Genomic DNA, 19783 nt, shown 5'->3' with positions numbered 1-19783 from the left:
CACATGGGGCAACTTGTTGCAGGGCAACCACATAACCAGTTCCATGTGTTCGAATTGGATGACTAAAGTTCTCAAGAAACTTGAGGTTGGGATGAGTGTGTGAGCAACCTACATGTTACTTATCTGCCTGAATCTCAATATTCTGATCACAACAACTGTGGGCAAATTACAAGTTAGCACCAGTGCTGCATTCATTGTTTTTCACTTTTATAATCACATCACCAAAAGTAGGTTATTGGTTTTACCAAAAGTATTTGGCAGTATTTTTAAACTACAAACCTATAAAGTATTTTGATACAAAATACGATGCCATTTTTTTCCAACTAAATAAAATACAAATTTGTATTTTAAATACATCAGACATGCCTATCCCTGGCTGTTGGCTGCAGTAACTCAAGCTAGGTAATACTTATTGTTTTGTGTTTGTTTTGTGTTTATGTTAGTTTTGATCCAATTTGACAGCTTTGCTATGTTGCCCAAAATTTCTACCAGCCCACCCACATATAGTAGCCTAGCCTAGGTTAGAACCAGCCCTGCCCTGCATGGAGACATATTTTACGATAATAATGGAGAAAATGTTAGCAAAACTTTAGGTTTTTGTTAACGGAATCTCCCTCCCTCATTCATCTATTTGCGCAACAGCCCACATTCTGCGTTCAATCCAGCGAGACAAATGAAATAAATGTTTTTTTGTTTTTTTTTTAAGCGGACATCGCCATAGGCACGATATTTAGGCTACCTCTGTTAGGCCTACAAAAAGTTGCGAATTAAGGAGTATTTTCTGATCGGGGAAACCTTTCGGTCCGCGGTTCTATAATATCATTCAATTGTGCTGCAAATTAACAGACCTCCTTGTCGAGGAGGCTCATCATTTGAGAAACGCTGCAGATCATAGACAGAGAAAGCTCTGGGAACAGAACGCAGGCATATGATTTTGTTGTCACACGCTTCTATGGAAAATGAACTTTATAAAGACCGGCTCGGCCAATAAAAAAAAAGGAAAAAGTATGCCAGATGGCCAGTCCAGCCCTGCGTTCAGGAATTATTTAATTATTATAAGCAAAAGTGGAACATGCACAATGTTTCATTTATCCCTCCTGATCGGGACGAATAAAACAGGTATTGGGGACGAAATAAGCATACAGTTTAGCCTAAGCTATGTAAACTTCCAATAATTTCAATATTTTACAACAAATGCTTGACTGGTTGAATGGTCATACATGTCATCAGAATATCGCTACCTGTATCCTAGATGCGACGATTGTTTAGTGAGTAGGCCTAAGCTTGATGAACCATAAATAAAAAAAAAAAATAACATTACATTAGGACATTATTACTATTAAACACTTTTACAAAAGTATAGGCCTAGCCTACAGTTAACACTTAATGACCTATCAAATGTCGGCGACTTAAGTGTGTGATTAGATAAATAGGCACTGGCAGATGCAATAGGTAAATAGATATCTTTGCGTGTTAGCACAAGCAGTAGCCTGTAGGCCAATAAAGGCATGAGTGTTTGCCACTTACATTTCTGACGTCTGATACTTCAAACTGCTGCAAGTGCATCAAGAAAGGTCCTGCCTTAGACCATGTTAATGGCCAATTGTAGACTAAGATTTGGAGGTGGCACCTGGGGTGGCCAATCGAATCTCAAGGGTGGCCTGTGCCACCCGGAGCCACCCCTCTGACTCCGCCCCTGGGTGGCATTTCGGTGCCCTAAGTGAGTGGCTTTGAGTGAGTGACATTTAAATGATAACTCAAACACCTAAAGTAAAATAAAAGGCCTATTATTTACAGACCATTAGTGTGTGTTTTTAAACATAAATTTCTGAAGAAATGCTGTTTTCTTATAAATGGTGCACTATCACTTTAAGAGCATTGATCTTTACGTTCTCATAATGCCCTTTTGCCAGCTCTTGTTTACAAGCCTTGTTTGTTGAGTTACATTGATAGCACAATATTAACAATAATATGCACAATGTTAAGTTGTTTTAAGCAGCCTTCATTGCTTTGGAAAGTATGCAATAAAATGTTGCTTCACATTTCGTTTTGCAAATAAAAGTGAATTATGAGCCTGGTAGCCTATCCACCTAGCTATCTGAATGGATTTTTTTTGTCGACTCGGCATATCATGTGCTTCATGTAAATGCTTGGAAAACGAATTATTGAAGACCCACCAATTTCATGAATGAGCGTAGGCTTATGTCCATCCCGCAAATAGAGTCCGACTTCGAGTCTGCTGCAGCCACAGTCTTCTTCAACCAGTATCAGGAGATAACATTCTACTATTTTGCTCGGATTTTTTCTCCTGTTGTTCTCGCGGTGGTGTTTGCGAATATGTATCAAAACAAAACACCGCTTAATTTTGGGTTAAAATGCATTGTAACGCGCGTTACTGAAGTTTGTACCGAGTAAAATATAACCCAATTTTTTTTTAATGCCTTACATTACCGCGTTACCGCAAACAGCAATATATTACAGTAATTACATTACTTTTGTAACGCATTACTCCCAACACTGACACACACACACACACACACACACACACACACACACACACACACACGTCTTCACAAGACACCCTCCTAGCTAATGCAGAGACCGAGTAAATATCAACCAAACAACACTGGAGTGGTTGTTTGTCTGGTGTGACCAGCAATGATGATTACTAGACAGAACCAGGGACACCGTAAGATTATTATACGGGTCCTCAGAATGCTGCAGAAAGTTCTATGAACATGAGCGGACTTTCTCAACATTTAGAGGTTGACCACTGCAAAAAATGAATGATTGTTGTCGTTGGGGGTCCTGTTCGCCCCTGATTTGGACTTATTTTCTGATAGTATCCCTTACATGTACTATTAGGCCCCCAAATAATGTCAGGTAATAATTATGACCGCCGCTAGCGAAGCGGTCATATAATATAATGGTTAATGATTAATGACGTTTTTTTTTTTTTTCGTCATCTACTTCCTGAATTTTTGGTCAACGATACCCGGGACACCGAAACACCAGTCCACATGAAATGTGGTGGGTATGTAGCCCCACTAGACTTTTAAGAAAAAGTCTGCTGGGCCCACTGCTGGGCCCCCGAACCGCAAAAAAAGCAGTTTTTCCTAAATAACTACCTGAACCGTGGCACTGAGGATGAAGAATCTTTTATGGTATGTTGGTCTCAAGGGCCCACATTAACCTGGCCCATAATCACTCATTTGTGATTTGCACCCCCCCGGTAAAAAATGAAAATGCAATATTATTCTGCTTTAATCGCCCCTATCTTCAGTTAAGATGTTCAGAACTGCACTATATTATATGTGTATGATTGACCTGGCATTCTCTGGGGGTATGCCAAGTTTCGTAGAATTTCATCCATGGGGGGGTCTAAAAAAAATTAGGTTATGTGTACATTTAGTGACTGTACACTCATTGGCCTGTAGATGGCGGTGCACACATATACACAGGCACCCACATACTATCGGTATTAGAACGGCCGATACATAATTACAAATTCAGTAGGATTAAAAGAAAGCCAAAATAAATATTCATCATCATCATCATGGCTGCATTTCCAGTATTGGCAGTTTCCAGTATTTGTTGGAAGCTAAAAGTGGGTTGGAAAAACAATGGACGCTTCCTACAAGGACTGTAGTTTACCGCAGAGAACATCTAATAAGGGTAGGATGATGTTCACATGAAATGTAATTCCCATTTCTTCTTGAAGCCGAAATAAATCTGAGGATGTTTATCGGACATGCTTGCAGGTACGTTAATCTTATAATATCAATAAGGACCTAGGTAATGTTACCGTTAGCGTTGGTTGATAGAGCTGGTAAGTCCCGCCCTTTCCGCTATCCCCGCTGGACCTCTAGATTGAAAAATCGTTAATGCAAGTGAATGTGAGAAAATAATTATTTTCTTGTCCCGTTTGAATTTTGCCATGAATGTGAACATATGTTGTCTGTGAATTTTTAATATAAATTTTCGTGTAAAGAATGCTACAATTGAGCGGGTAGAAGTTTGATGCGGTTAAACTTTGTGTGAGAGCACTTTGTGGACTACAACTTTCCGCTAGACGACAGATCACTAGTTTCCCATAACAACCATCAGTTGGTCAAGATGTAGAGGGTTATTAACAGAGGTGGAAAAAGTACGAAAATATTGTACTCAAGTAAAAGTACCAATACCTTGATGAAATATTACTCAAGTACAAGTTAAAATACCGATCTGAAAATGTACTTAAGTAAAAGTAAAAAGTAGTTAATTTAAAATGTACTTTAAGTAAAAGTTACTTAGTTGCTTTTTTTTATTGGGGGCGGGGGGGGGGGGGGGGGTACCAGAACAACCAGTTTTACCAGAGACTTTCTAATGAGGAGATACAGCACTCAAAAAATCCTCCGTAGTAATGCATGGGGTTAGTCAGTTGTATACAAAATATCACAACCCTTCCGCAGCAAAACGTTGACATGTGAATACATTGAGCCAATCATGTGGTGTGCTGTGAAGACATCGTGCCAATCATCTGTTGTGATCTCGCTGCTGGAGCAAGATTGGTGTCGTGAAGCCTTACGCACACGCATTTCTGCCGAAATAGATGCACGATAAGTGCCCAAAAAGTTTTGCAATATGGCCGCCGAGTGGAGTGGAGGTACTTGCCTGAAAAGGACTTTGGTCCTAGCTCGAGTTGCTGCAGCCAGCAGCTAAGGCAGCCATGTTCATGCTCCTAGTGTGTAGCGCTGTAGCTGCAGCAACTCGAGCTAGGTAAAACCGATTGTTTCAGTTTTGTTCATACCGACAGTACTCGGTGACGTTGAGAAATGGAGATCTATGTGAAAAATCACCAGAGTTCTCCTTTAAGTTTGAGCAGTAGTTGATTTTCAAAGTTAGTTGCACTCATCATTGCGTCGCTTTGCAATGAACAGTAATCCAGCACAACTGAAAAGCCCCTCACAGCTGAGGCAGGCAGGCTAATGTTGAGTTGCAGAGAGTTTTTTTATATTTGGAAATGAGCAGAAGGTTCAGCAGATTAAAGGGTGTCGAACTGGGGGGGAGAGTGGGAAGTATAGGGCCCCAATGGAGGAGAGGGCCCTTGAAAAGTGAAATACGGGGGGTACAACATTTTCACCAGGCATTAGTAATAACTCAGGTAATCCACACATAAAAAATCCAAACAACTCCATAAGTAGAGTCATGTGTAATGAAGTGGAATAACACAGGGAAAAAGTATTGAACAAGCTAAGAAAAAGCACTAAGGCAAGGAAAGGGAAGGAACAAGCTGGAATCTGTAAGTAGTTAGAGTAGTTATCCTTTCTATCTGTGCAAATTAATAAGCTTGGTTAGTAGCCTACATATTGATGGGCTATAAAAAGGTTTTTCATTACCAAGGTGTCACACAAGAAACATTTCATGATGGATAAAAGCAAAAAGCTCTCCCAAGACCTTTGCAACCTTATTGTTGCAAAACATATCAATGAAACTGGTTACAGATGCAAGTGGAAGAAACATCACTGCATCATCAACCGGCCACGCAATATTTCTGACCAGGGAGTCAGAAGGATAGTCAATTCCAAGAGCCAAGGACCACTTGGAGAAAGCTCCAGAAAGACTTGAAGGCAGCCAATTCAATTAAATTCAATTAAACAGTTCTGGAAGTAACTAAAGATCAGGATTCACAAGAGAGACCCCTGGAATCTGTTTAGAACAATGGACCAAAATCACACCTGATACTGTGACTAATACCTTTTGTCATACAGGAAATGTCTTGAAGCTGTCTAAAGGCTTTTCCACAAAGTATTGAAGAAATTTCAGTAGGCACGTTCAATACTTTTTTCCTGTGTCATTCCACTTTAATACACATAACTCTTATGTTTTGGATTTTTTATATGTGTGTTAATATAATGTGTGGTGAAAATTTCGAATAGACTCACTGGAAGTTTAAGTTAATTACTGAAAATATATATGACTATATGTCCACCATATATTTATTTTACCTGAATATTTTAACTTCCAAATTAAATGTCAAAATGAATGTCAGACGAAATGTAATGTTTGACTGACTGGATTTTGTATACAAAACAGTGAAAACTGTCTAAGGTCACTCTCACTCTCCCTTGCTAAAGAGCTAAATGGTTTAGTCCGCCTGCACGATTCATAAGGTAGTCTATCTTTTGTTTATTTAGTTGAGCATCGCTAGTAGTGGACCGCTAATTGTTGTGCTGCTGGTGCAATGTCTTTCTCCAAGAAAGCCAAGTCAGGTTATTAAAAAGAGAGACATCAAAATGAGGGGAAACAACTGCTAATAAACTTATTTCCAAAGAAAGGTGAGCACAAACGTCAAAACACAAAATCCCATGGTGTTTGCTTGAATATCTCCGCTATCATTAGTGCTAAAACGAACTGAGACAACCCATTGAAATAGCGGAAAATACACTTTCATAGGTTAGGCTACACATGTAATCTGATGCAATTCGTGATCCAGCTCCATCTCCCATCACTTTCAGAAAGACTGCATGGCGCCAGCTTGATTCATGTCCTGTTGTAGGCTACATGCTGATCATTATCACTAGGCTAGTGGTTTAGGGCGTGATTACTTTTCTCTCCCTTTCTGTTTTCGTTAGTCTTAACTTTTTTTTTTTTACTCAAGTAACGGATGGGATTTTTGATGTAGCGAAGTACAATACTTCGCTCAAAATGTAATCAAGTAAAATTTAAAATACCGATTTTATAAACTACTTAAAAAATACAAAATACACAGAAAAACTACTCAATACAGTAACGTGAGTAAATGTATTTCGTTACTTTCCACCTCTGGTTATTAAGATCGACTTTGAACACAGTGAACCATACAACTTTACAATCACACTGTATCATAGTGTTAATGTGTGGAGTGAAAAAATATTTTTGTTACCATGTGTGTTTATTCCTGCCGTTACAAAAACTAGCATCTCAGCTAATGTTAGCGATGAGCTCACGTCACAGGCGACATGTAGTCTTTCTCGTTATGTCTTTTCCACAACTGATAGCCGAAGAATCATATAATATACTGTCAAACTCGTAACAAAAATTCACAGACGACATATGTTCACATTCATGGCACAAATCAAACGGGACCAGAAAATAATTATTTTCTCACATTCAGTTGCATTGACGATTTTTCAATCTAGAGGTCCACTGGGGGTTTAGCGGATGGGCGGGACTTACCAGCTCTATAGCCTAGAAATCTAGACGCGCCCCTAGCGGCAGCGAATTACATTTGCTGCCAGGGCTAGTCTAGCAACTCTCCGTTGGCTTGTGAGCTCCAGAAATCGAAACTTAATCAGGCCAATGAAATCGTGTATAGAGTCGTTAGGTGGGCTTAACATAATGATTGATGGCAGAGTTGCAACGGTTTGGCTTGAATTCCCTGCTACTTGAAAACAAATAAGATGGATGTTGCTGCTGGCGAACAGTGTGACACGAGTTAAGCTTTTATTAAGTTGGCAAAGTTTGAACTAGCCAACTAGCTCCGCTGGTGGGAAACGCATGGGACTCATAGCGCTGCCCCTGTCCTATTGCGTGCAGAGGGAATTTGAAAGACAACTGATGATCCCGCCCCTCGGACTGATCACTGCGAATGGTGAGTGTCCAGACCCTACATTTTAATGTGGGTCTGGCTCGTCAGGCTAGTTGGTTGAGTGATGGAGGCCAATTTGATTGATTGCAATTGTAGAAAACTATAAATGCGGTTATACCAAGCAAATTGATAGCAGCACTGTAATTGTATCTTTCGACTGTCATTTGTTGCACGTGCTACAAAAATCATTCTGTGCAATGGAAGATTTACCACCGGTCTGATACAGTTTTGCCTATACATGCGTGAGACTGAGACGCCTGTTTATTTGTTTTAAGTGCGTGCAGGGTGTGAGAGGGGAATCGATGTGCTTTGATTCCAGCTTGGTAGTTGTAGTCTGTGAAATTAAAAAGCACGTGCGTGTGAAGTATCCAAACAATGACACCTTCATTTCATTATGGCTGCTTTAGCTTTAGCAACACACCTTAAGCTACTGTGTAGTGGGTCCCATTTAGAAGCTACTTCATTCGCGCTTTCCATGACTCATGGAGCTGCGTGAATTTTATTACAACTTTTCGCCACGATATGGCAATTTAAGTCCGCTTGATACTGTAAGGCGTAAGCCATTGGTTTCCAAAGGAGATTTAGGGTAGCCAGTTTAAAATGAAATCTATGACATTCTGAAATTCAGCCTAATAACAGGGCTATTGTCAAAAATGAATCTGAGCAGAGCTAATTGTCAAATATTTTACGTGCACAACTGAACATCGCACAACTGAACGTTAACACAAAACAGCTGTCTTTATCACATCTCGGCTAAGCCTACTGGAGATAGTACCAAAGTGGCCTATTGGTCTTTTTCTGGGCATTTTTTCCCGTTTTCCACGCAGTTGATGGACGATGCCCAGCCTTGAGCCATGATTTCACGAATGGCTTAGGGTTGAACTGGACCAGGGGAGGCGCATTGATGCTCAGAAAAAGAAGCGCATTTAAGCTGCGCTCCCTTAAACGATTTCTGGCTTTGTCATGTCATTAAGCGCAGAGAGTCCTCTCTCGCATTCTGCCGAAGTAGGTAAAAACGTGTTGCCTGCGACGAGTTTCTTCAGGCAGGACACTTCCTTTGTCCTTTGCATTTAGTCTATGAATAGGCTACATTTCTGTAACAATTTTCTAATATCTAATTCTAATTAAATTATACATTCCTTTTAACTTTTTTCCACTGTTGCTAATTGCTCAATCGCTAACAACGCTCTAGCAAACTCGATTCAGAGGAGGGTGAGATCGGACAGGACAGGGGGCTATTATGCGGAGCAGTGCCCCTGGAGTCTGGGGGGGAAATACACATTGCAACCAACGGGGAAAATGTAGATTATCATAGTTACGGGTTGGCAACTTGACAGTGATTTCGAGCAGAACTAGTAGTGCCCTGGCCAGAACTAAGGGGGCTGGGCACTACCAGGCCCTATGGTAATTCGAACACTGAGCTTAGGGAAGCTAACAGCTTTCTATTAGGATCTAGTTTGTTAGTTACAGTTTTGTCATAACTCCCTGATGCATTTTTGCATTTAGAATAGCCAGAGCGTGGATATCTCAATCGGAAAATTAAACAATATCGGGTGCCTATGGACTAGGCTGGGTGAACCCAGCCTGATCTGGCCGCTATTTATTTTTTGATTTCTTAAAAGATTGAGCTTGGTCTGGTGAAAGCCAGACTAGCCATGGACCTCAGTTACACAATGCAAGGGAACATGAATCAGCCTATATTTGCACGAACAATAACGGGCAACAGCTCTTCAACTTTGGCCCGTTAAAATGTGTATGAACAGTCTAGCGACGCATTTCATCAAGGCCCATTTGGACATGTCAGTTATTTGCACCACTGGTTAGATGTAAAACAGCATTTCGTTTCAGACTACTGTTACTTAATTTGTGCATTAACAATAACGTTTCAGACTACTGTTACTTAATTTGTGCATTGACAATAAAGTATCACATGAACTAAAGATGACTAAAATCTTATGTAGAAGAAGAAACATTCACAAAAAATCCATCCATCCAAAAATTACCTTTGTTTTTGATAGCTGTTGAAAACGGCATGGGACTGACAGAGATGTTTTTGTTTATAAATAAATAAATAAATAACATTATGCTGATACCTTTCGCTTTTCCCAAATACAATGTAGCCTACAGGTGTAAGTGACCTTTCATCAATCCAGTTGCAATGGATGAACTGTGATGAACTGCCCTACTTGTGATTGTTTAGAGATTTTAAAGGTTTTATAACAATGCTACATCTTCTTTGGCTATTCTACAATCTATTCACCTTTTCTGCACCAGTAGGCTACTTTCTGTGCAGCCGCACACACACACTCAGGCATGCCAAACAAGCATACACAAAAGTTTCAAGAGTGGGGGATGGAGTAAAAGATGGAGACAAATTGAAGTGTGATTTATTTTCGCGGAACGGATGTACAGGACTTAACGGTGGTCATATGTTGTACCGCTATGCGGTACATCTAGTTTAGTTAATTGTTCTAGGAGGGCCCTTCAAATCGTCCTAACTTTCACTGGCCTCTACACAACATCACTGCAGCTGCGGTGTCACCATCCAGTTAGTGAACCTGAGAGGGAGAGGCAGTAACGAGGCTGAATGTGTTTTCCTCAGTTGGATGGTCATGGCTTGGTCATGGTTCGCAAGGCTGTTCATCTGAGCCCCAGGTCTGCCTGCTCACTAGCAGCAATGAGACCAGCGGTGAATTATTAAAGGCCACCTTATATGTTATAAACAGGAGATATGTTTCCCTTCCACACTGCCTCACTGTTACAGACAGTGACTGACTGTATATAGAGTCATTGGTTACAGGTGACTGCACTGTACTCGATTGGTATGTTGTTGCATTTAAAAAATGCTTCCAGCTTTGTTGGTTATTGGTCATCATACCGTAATGGAATATTGTAGCTATATAAACAAACAATATTCCACCTAGGTACTGTATGTGGGCCTGTGCTTCAAAAGAGTTTTCATTGTACTCTCAAAGTTTAGTCATTTTAGTGACAGAAATCCTTATGATAAAGGGATAATTTGTATATTTTGGTAGGAACGTTGAGAAACAGGCTAGACAACGTAGTGGTGAAATATAATTTCCCTCAATATTTCACTAAATATATCAGGGAGTAGCGCTCACACGTTATTTCTCCTGCCGTATGAGTGATCTTCGTGCGGTGCCCTGAACAGCTCATGAAATATAAATATGTCCAGTGCAGTTGAGCAGTCAGCCTGAGCCCTGTGTTAGCCCTGCTCTGTAAACATTGTGGAAGAATTGGTGACAGAGATAGTGAAAGTGATTGCTCCACTATGTCCACCATGTGGTCAGACACAGTCCCATGATGTAAATATGGCTTTAAAGACATATTGACATAGTAATAGACACATCTGGAACTGTGGTGCATTATTACACAATGTCATTTATTGTTATAGTTTCTCAATTATGATCTAGAGATATATATTAAATTATCTTTTGTTACAAGGATGGATATCTGTCTTGTTGAGCTGATGGTATTTGTAATGAAGTATTATGTTCTAATGACAGAATACAAATATTAAGTAATTATGCCTATTACTTAATAATTACTTAGTAAGATACTATCACCTATAGGATAGAAATATCACTGTTCTCTAATCCATTTGCATATTTAGTATTATCATTTTTTTTATAGCGCTGTTGTCATGGGGAACCATTGGATGGTTACCCTGACAACTTCTGCTGGTGCGATCAGTAGTTCCTGATGGATCCAAAGGTCGTCTCAGGGATGTGCTGAAAGCCCCCACACTACAGCAGGATCAGTGCTTAGTATACTCTGTTCTTAGTATACTCTGTTCTGCTCCTGAATTTCCCCTTGGGGATCAATAAAGTATCTATCTATCTATCTATCTATCTATCTAGTGTCAGTTAGTATCAGGGCCATTACTGTCTGTGGCATCCCACACTGCTGGATGACATAGCCAGGTGCAAACATGAATGGTAAGATGAAGCCAAGATAATGTTCATGATTTCATATTAATTCATGGTGTTTTCCCGTGACGACTTACAATGTTTTTTTCAGTGACACCACTTGTTTTAAATCACCATCTTCTACAGGCTCATTCATCTGCCAGTGGATGGACTGATTTTTTCTTTAATTAGCTCGGTGATATTGGAGTGTGTTGTGATTAATTTTCTCCCCTCACCATTAACCCTCCTGAGCTTATCATGTTATGTGGGCGTGCCTGTCAAAGACACACATATGCTGTTTAGCACAATCATGTTGCTGGCATTCTTGCTGTTTGTATGTAAACATGCTGGTTGGTCACGTCACTGTGCCACAGCACTGCAAGCTTAAACTGGGTCCTGGGCCCTGATTAAACGTGGTTGCGTGACTTATGTCAGAGAGCCACTCGTGCCAAGCGCATCAGAGCCGCACCTCTGTCACCCTTGTACCCTGGCTGGCTCGCCTTCTTAGAGGCAAACGCCCATCCCCTCAGCTGAACCAGCAGACCTGCAATGTGTGCGTCACGTCCCCAGTCTTACCAGACCGACCACAAGTAAGATAAGGGGAGATGTGTGTGAGTGTGCGGAGCTGATAGTAGTGCGGACGTGGGGAAACCTTCTCTCTCTCTCTCTCAACTCTCAGTAGTTTCTAAATAGTTCTCACTGCTTGGCTGTGTTTAAAGACCTGTTGGTGTAAAAGTTTTATCATAGTTTTTATAACAGGGAATGATTATGAGTGCAAAATTGAAACTGCCTAAACTAATTAAACTGCAGCTTGTCAAACTGACTGATGTTCAGTGAAGGAACAGTATGTTTCCATTGCCTAGGTGTTGTATACATTGAAGTGAATGGAACCGCTGTGAAAGAGAAAAGAAATGCCATTTCAAAATCAGCTGAGTCAGCATAAACACCATGTAAAATTTTGCTGAGTCAGCAGAACGTTTGATCAGGCTATGTGATGCGATGTTTCCTTCCCTAACTCAAACAAGCATACCAAAAATAAAGACCCATTTACCTGTCACTGGCATCATCCTCATCTACCGTGGGTGTACCAACAAAATGTCTCTGTTTATCAAATGTCTGATATCCCCATTTATGCTCTCTGAAAGTCTCTGAAGAATAAATGCCCCAAATCTGGTGTGTGATACAGGGTGTTTGTCAACTGCAGTTTGACGTTGGAAAGCATTTTTATGGAAATGGTGGGTAATTGAATATGATCAAAATTTCCGTCAAACATCAGTTTAGAAATATAGCTGACCTGAGGCAGAGAAGGTTAAAGTGGAGCAATTAAGGATCGTTGCTTGAGGTGCGTTTAAATTTGGCAAACAGTGGCGAACGTTCATGGAGAACACGTTTTCTCTGAACAGTTACATTTGAACGATTTGGTCGGTGTAAACATTCCAGTTCATGTCCAACTCCTCTGTATGTTCTCAGAGAATTATCTCTGTAATGTAGAAAACTCTATTCTGGCCCCAGCCATGGCGCAACTGGCGCGGGCACCTGCACTGTACGCCGGCGACCTGGGTTCGATTCCCGCCCCGTGGTCCTATCCTATAGTAAAAAAAAGAAAGCTCTATTCTGCAGTTTGCAGTCTTGTATCTTAAAAATAGATATAAATGCATTTTAATTTCAGGTTTACACAAGAGAGGTGTTTAATTCCTTGTGCTATTTCCCACAGTGGTCAATCAACAACCAAGTCTATTTACCATCGAAAGCAAAATCACCAACAAAGCATTCTTTGTGGGAAAACAACATAATCAACAGAGCAGTCATTGAAAGCATTTCACTGGGGTTATCAAGCAGGCTCCTTCCTTCATTGGTGTTTCCTTAATTTAGGTCCACAACACTTCCAGAAGGCTCAACAGTGGTGTCAGGTGTCCCAGACCCACCCCCCTCCACACTCATGATGGGTTCTTTACCAATAAAACAAACAAATTCTTTGGTCATTTCTCTTCATTTTTGTGGCCGTTTATGATCCGATCGGCAACATATCTAGCCTGTCCATCCATTTCTATTTCCCTGAGATACTAGTCTTGCATCTGATAACCCCCTATTTATACTCTCTGAAAATCTCTAGACTAGAAGACTAAATACCCCCAAATCTGGTGTGTGATTGCAGGGTGTTTGTCAACCGCAGTCTGACGCTGGGAAACATCAAGTGCTATGGCTTTGACATGGATTACACCCTGGCCAGTAAGTCAACACAGCAGGATATGTAAACACCTACCCCAGCCCTCACCATGGTTACACCATTACACCATCCTCACTGCAGAGATCTCATGCATACTCCATACTCTTACCCCATTATAATGACCATTATGAATATAAGTGATGATGTTGGAATTAATATACTGTAGTTCTTTTGACAATGTTGTTGTTATGTTTTTGTTCATTGGCATCACTATCATATTATATACTTACTGATGTTTGCATTTGGGGACATTATACAGACATATTTTTTATACACTTGAACTCTGTCTCTCCATTGTATCATCCAATATTATTATTTAATTATTATAGATTAAATGTGCTTCTGCATCTGTACGTTTATATGTACCGGTATGTATGTGCGTTTACTCTTGCCGTCTAAATATTAAGAGTTCAGATAGAAAACCCTATAAATGCCACCTCCGTCAAATATTAGATAACAACGTACGTAATTACTAGTTAATTCCGCTTCACTGTCGACTTATTTAACAGCAGCAAAACTGTACATTGTTTTCACGAATTTTGTCATGCTTATTTGAGTTAAGAGACTTGATGGGGATGTTCTTTTAATTGTTAATTCAAGCAATGTATGTCTCGTGACCAAATCACCATGAACACACTTCACTGATGATCTCACTCGCGGATAACTGGTTCTCTCTGCCCGACTCTGGTTGGATCAGCAGGTTGCAGGATGTGTGGCGCGTTATACACGAGTGTTGCCAGCAGGGATGGTGTAGAGTGCCCTCTGGTGGACAAACTATACAACGCCAACACTCATGACATGGTTGAAGGGTGTTTCGTCCATTTTTATTTTATTTTTAAAATATTCATTTATCGGCCATTATAAATGCCGATACCGATAGTTTGGAAAATGCCAATATCGGCTGATAATATCGGCCTGCCGATAAATCGGTCGGGCTCTAATAACGATGGTGAGTGAATGCTTTCGCTTCAAAACCCACTTTCTTTTTATACCACTTTCCCCCACATACCCACTAAATACCACTTTCTTTTTTGTCTGAAATATCTATTTGTAGACAAAAACCAATAGGACCCTGTGAAAATTGCTAATTTAAAAGAGAAGTGGTCAGACGGATTTAGAGGGTTTTGCATCTGAACTCTTCATATGTGTATGCTTGCTCTCTGTGTCTGCACATGTGGGTGTGTTTTTATGTGTTCACACACACACACACACACACACACACACACACACACACACACACACACACTGCATGTGTGTTCATGTGTGTGTGCACATGTGTATTTATTTGTTTATGTTTCACATTGCAGTGTACAAGTCCCCGGAGTATGAAGCCCTGGGCTTTGAGCTGCTCAGAGACCGGCTGGTGTCCATTGGCTATCCCCACGAGCTGCTCCGATACTCATATGACCCAGAATTTCCCACCCGGTGTGTATGTGTAATGGTGCTTTTTATACTGTGTGTGTTGTGTGTGTGTGTGTGTGCTTTTATGCTTGTATGTATGTGTGTATGTATGTGTGTGTGTGTGTGTGTGTGTGTGAGAGAGAGAGAGGGGGGTATTTTGTTTTGTATGGACTCTAGGCATATCTGTAGTATATACAGTATGTCTTTGCCTTGTGTGCATCTTGGTGTATTTTCACTCACACACGCTCAAATAGATGGCAATATTGAGTTCTAATACATGTCAACCAGTCACTAAGTTCAAATGGGGAATATGTCGGTTTAAATATGACCTTGTCTATTTGTAGTTGTAAAGGGTCATTTGTCTCAAAGTTCTATTTTTACTTTGCTGATCCTAAGGGATGGGTTGTTTGCTCCGGAGGGATGTTTCTGGTTTATCACTGTAGCAATGCTATGCAAACAGAAGAGTTCTGCATGTGCTCGTCCCCCTAAAGACCCTGTAGCAGGGAAAGAGAAATGATCTCAGAGAGAGAAAGCCAGATGTCATTACACAGAAACTATGCAATAGGCTACTTAACACCATATTACTGCCATCTAAAAACAATACAAAAATATTTGTTTATGTTTGTAGAAGTTTTCTCCTCTTGTTACCTTGATGAGACTACCACATCTATCAGTCCTACTTGTGTAATGTTACAGTGTTTGGTTGGCTCGCCAGTAGCTATTTTACTTTGTGGGCTTGGAAGTCCCAGAGGCCCTATCATTTACTGCCTCCTTTTGTGGTGTTGCCTTCCTGGGCTTTGGGCTGGTGGGATTATTATGGTCTGTAGTCTTCACTTCTGTTGTCTCCATTCCACATTCTATGTTGTGTACAGTCTCTTATAAAAATGTCTAAAAATGTCTAAAAAAAAGTCTGCATCTAAGGCCCTACATACTGTATGTCCACTGCATGATATACCAGTATAAGTATAAGTATATATACTCTTTTGATGCCGTGAGGGAAATTTGGTCTCTGCATTTATCCCAATCCGTAAATTAGTGAAACACACTCAGCACACAGTGAACACACAGTGAGGTGAAGCACATACTAATCCCAATGCAGTGTGCTGCCTGCTACAGTGGCGCTCGGGGAGCAGTGAGGGGTTAGGTGCCTTGCTCAAGGGCACTTCAGCCGTTCCTACTGGTCAGGGTTCAAACCAGCAACCCTCCGGTTACAAGTCCGAAGCGCTAACCAGTAGGCCACGGCTGCCCCAAGTCTGTTCTGAGTAGATCTCTCCATATTAGCAGTCCATATAATAAACCCCAGTATGGCGATCTATTGTCTATATGTCTCTTCATCTCATGATCACCCCTCTTCTGTCCACTTCCAGTGGGCTGGTGTATGACACCATGTATGGGAACCTTCTGAAAGTGGATTCCCATGGCAACATCCTGGTGTGCACTCATGGTTTCACCTATCTGAAAGGGTGAGTGATGATGTGTGTACATTTATGTGCATGCTTTTGTTTGTGTCTTTATAAACCCGTGCATATGTGTATGTACTCTGTCAGTTGTATTCGTGCTGTGCTGTGCTGTGTGTGTGTGTGTGTGTGTGTGTGTGTGTACATTTGTGTATGTGTGTGTATGTATGTGTATATGTACCGTATGTGTGTGTGTGTATATATAATATATATATTATATACATATGTGTTTTGTGTGTGTGTGTACTGGTGCTATGTCCTTTTTTCAGTTTGTGTGTGCATGCGCTCACTGTGCAAGTTTGCATGTTCATTCTCGTGTCCAGGTTTCTCTGTGTTTTCATGCGTGTGACTATGTGCTTGACTGCTGCGCTGGCCAGATACACGTGCGTGCAGCTCTCCACACTGAGTGGTCACTGCTCCTCAGGCTGAAGCTGCTAAAGCAGGATGCTTTGGTCTCGGAGGGCGCAAAGGGCACATCTGCACTACCACATGGTCTCACAAAACTCTTTTTTTCTTTCCCTTTTTTTTCTCTTTCCTTCTCTCTCTCTCTCTCACTCCCACTGTGTGTCTCCTGCACTCTCCCTTCATCTCTCTGCCATAGACTCACATTTTTGGGAGCAGCCTGTGTCCAGCTTCTGTTATTTTACTGTACTTTCTCCATTCATATTTTACATACACAAGTTCTCTTATTCACACAACACAGCTGCAGAACAGACAGAACTGTTTTGTTACGACTACATGTATGCCGAGTACAAAACTGATATAATGGCTGTGTACAACACGTTTTTCTCGATTGTTTACACACATTTTCTGAAAGCATGCCTCATACTCTCAGAACTCTACACACAAATCCAAAAACATACACACAGTGGGCAAAACCCCTCAATTCTCCTGCAAAATGAAACTTTACATTCAAAACAATGTTATTTCTTCTCAAAATGGTATTTCGTTATAAAATGACACACACAAACCATCATATGAATAAACATTTATAAGAACCAGTTGAACACTGGCATGCTCAATGTAAAACACTATGATGAAAGGAAAACACTTCTTCTCCATTCATCATAATGACTTAGGCCTTTTTTTGTTTAGTGTTACACTTACTACAGACAGTACATACATAAGTGTGTTGTAAAATATTTGAGAATATTGTTTCTATACTCAGAACACACATACACTGTAACAAATATATATGTTTTCCCCACAAAAACAATGTACACAGTGTACATCCCAACCAACATAAAGTTGCACATACTGTGGTCTACATACAAAACAACAGAAGAATTTACTGTATACAGTTACAGTAAAAAAAAAAAAAACAACTAAAAAAAAAACTATGCTGCATCCTCTCTTCTGTTTCGGTCTGGCCACAGCACCTCATCCACATCACAAGCATTATGCTAAAGCTCTGATTGCTAATTGTAAAACTGTGTGACAGGTATTTGCCCATGTGATGAGTCAGTGTGCATATAGTAGGGCAATTAATGTAACTTTAGAATTTGAATGGCAGCGTGTTCTTTATGAAAACAAGATATTTTCATCATGAAAATTGTGCCAAATGCAGAGAATTGTGTGTAGTGTTGTGAAAAAAGTGTGTTTTAGAATTGCAATTTGAGTGTAAAGCAGGAATTGTGCTTGTAGTTTAGCAGAATTGGTTCAGGGGGTTGGTGCATGAGTTACATGTTGTGGTCATTGTGTCTCAAGTACCAGATTTTGTGTGTAAACAATTAAGAAAAACTGTAAAACTGTCAACGAGCAGGTAATCAAGTAACATGAATACAAAAACAAAGAGAATTTTCTCTGCACCATGAGAATCTGTGTGGGCTCTGGTAGCCACAGAAACAGTGACATTAGAAATATTTCAGCTGTATCTATAACCTGCACCTGGTGCCCACGGCTTTAGAAAATGTGTGTGTGTGTGTGTGCGAGCATACGTTCTACCTGCATTCTCTCACATGTGTGCGTGTACAATCAAGTATATGTGAGAATGCAGGGGAACTGTATGTGATGAAAGTCTTAAAGAGTGTGTTTGTGAGTTTGTGTTTGTGTGTCAGCATGTTTTATGTGTGTGTATATGTGAGAGAAAGTTGTGTGTTAGGTGTGTGTGTGTGTGTGTGTGTGTGTGTGTGTGTGTGTGTGTGCGTGTGTGTGTGAGAGTTACATATGTGGTGAAAGTATGTGGGATTAAAGTTAGTGTGTGGAGGACTAAATGAAATGGACATTCTGGCTCATCTTCACTCGTCCAGTTATCTCTATGGTCTCCCGTTGCCCCGTTGCCGGGGAGATGGCCCGGAGGCTGGGCGTCAGGCCTGCTCACTTCCACCTCCGATCCGCCACTCATGCCAACATGCTGATTGATCTGATGGGAGAGGAAAGAGAACTGGGCTGGTAGTGTCCAGTGGGTGGTGGGCCCATATATTTTGGATTATCATTGCTGTGTTGATATGGAACATAAAAAGATAGTCAAATATAATGTCACTGTCATTAACTATTAACCTTTTAGGCTCCAATAAATTTGTTGGACATACAGTTCATTATTGAAGCAGTTCTATGTGAACATATCCTTTTAGAATATTCTCTTTTAATTAGGTGCTCTTAAACCTCAATCTCCAAAAGTGATGAAACATGCATTTATGCAATCTCCAAAGTGTAACATGCATTTATGAAAGCAGAATCTATCTTTCAGAATGAATTAAATGTTTATATTATTAATCTATATTACTGTAATATAACAGACATTTATCAACACTTTTTTCTGTCGAATGAAATAACAGAAAACAGTTTTTTGTTGACTAACACACTTCTATGCAACATATACTTTGAAACCTTAAAAACAGCAGACGCAGGTCAGTTTGTTAGTAACACCTGCATCTGACCGTAAGCATCTGACCTTAAAGGAGCTGATTTAGCCACTGTAGCTCTCAAAGTAACCATCGATCCTTTAAAAAGAATCCAAACTAAACCCATGATCAAACAGAAGTGGTTGCATTGGTTATTAATAGCAGAGTACTACTTATGTCGCTATACTTTAAGCTTTTCCTAAACTCTATGGCTGTTCAAGAGAGTGGAGGAAGTGTGCTCACACTTGTGACTTTCATAGCTGGACAGTGTGTGTGTGTGTGTGTGTGTGTGTGTGTGTTCGTACAATCAGTGGCAG

General features: G+C 40.4%; 1 protein-coding gene across 3 annotated transcripts in view; it reads left to right on the top strand.

The window, feature by feature from the left end:
* The window catches only part of nt5c2l1 (5'-nucleotidase, cytosolic II, like 1), a 38759-nt gene that overhangs the window by 2050 nt on the left and 16926 nt on the right, over positions 1 to 19783 (top strand). The window contains exons 2-5 of one of the 3 annotated variants that reach the window (XM_042060473.1): positions 13411 to 13448; positions 13694 to 13767; positions 15073 to 15190; positions 16534 to 16629. In XM_042060473.1, coding sequence (XP_041916407.1) covers positions 13749 to 13767; positions 15073 to 15190; positions 16534 to 16629 — 233 coding nt within the window. In that variant the 5' untranslated portion in view covers positions 13411 to 13448; positions 13694 to 13748. Of the gene's footprint in view, positions 1 to 11960; positions 12129 to 13410; positions 13449 to 13693; positions 13768 to 15072; positions 15191 to 16533; positions 16630 to 19783 lie in introns of those variants that run through there. The other 2 variants (XM_042060472.1, XM_042060471.1) reach the window with 2 other exon arrangements.

Source organism: Alosa sapidissima, chromosome 13, assembly GCF_018492685.1.
Source record: "Alosa sapidissima isolate fAloSap1 chromosome 13, fAloSap1.pri, whole genome shotgun sequence".
NCBI lineage: Eukaryota > Metazoa > Chordata > Actinopteri > Clupeiformes > Clupeidae > Alosa > Alosa sapidissima.
Note: the sequence above shows the minus strand (reverse complement) of the source record. Positions and strands in the feature narration are given on the sequence as shown.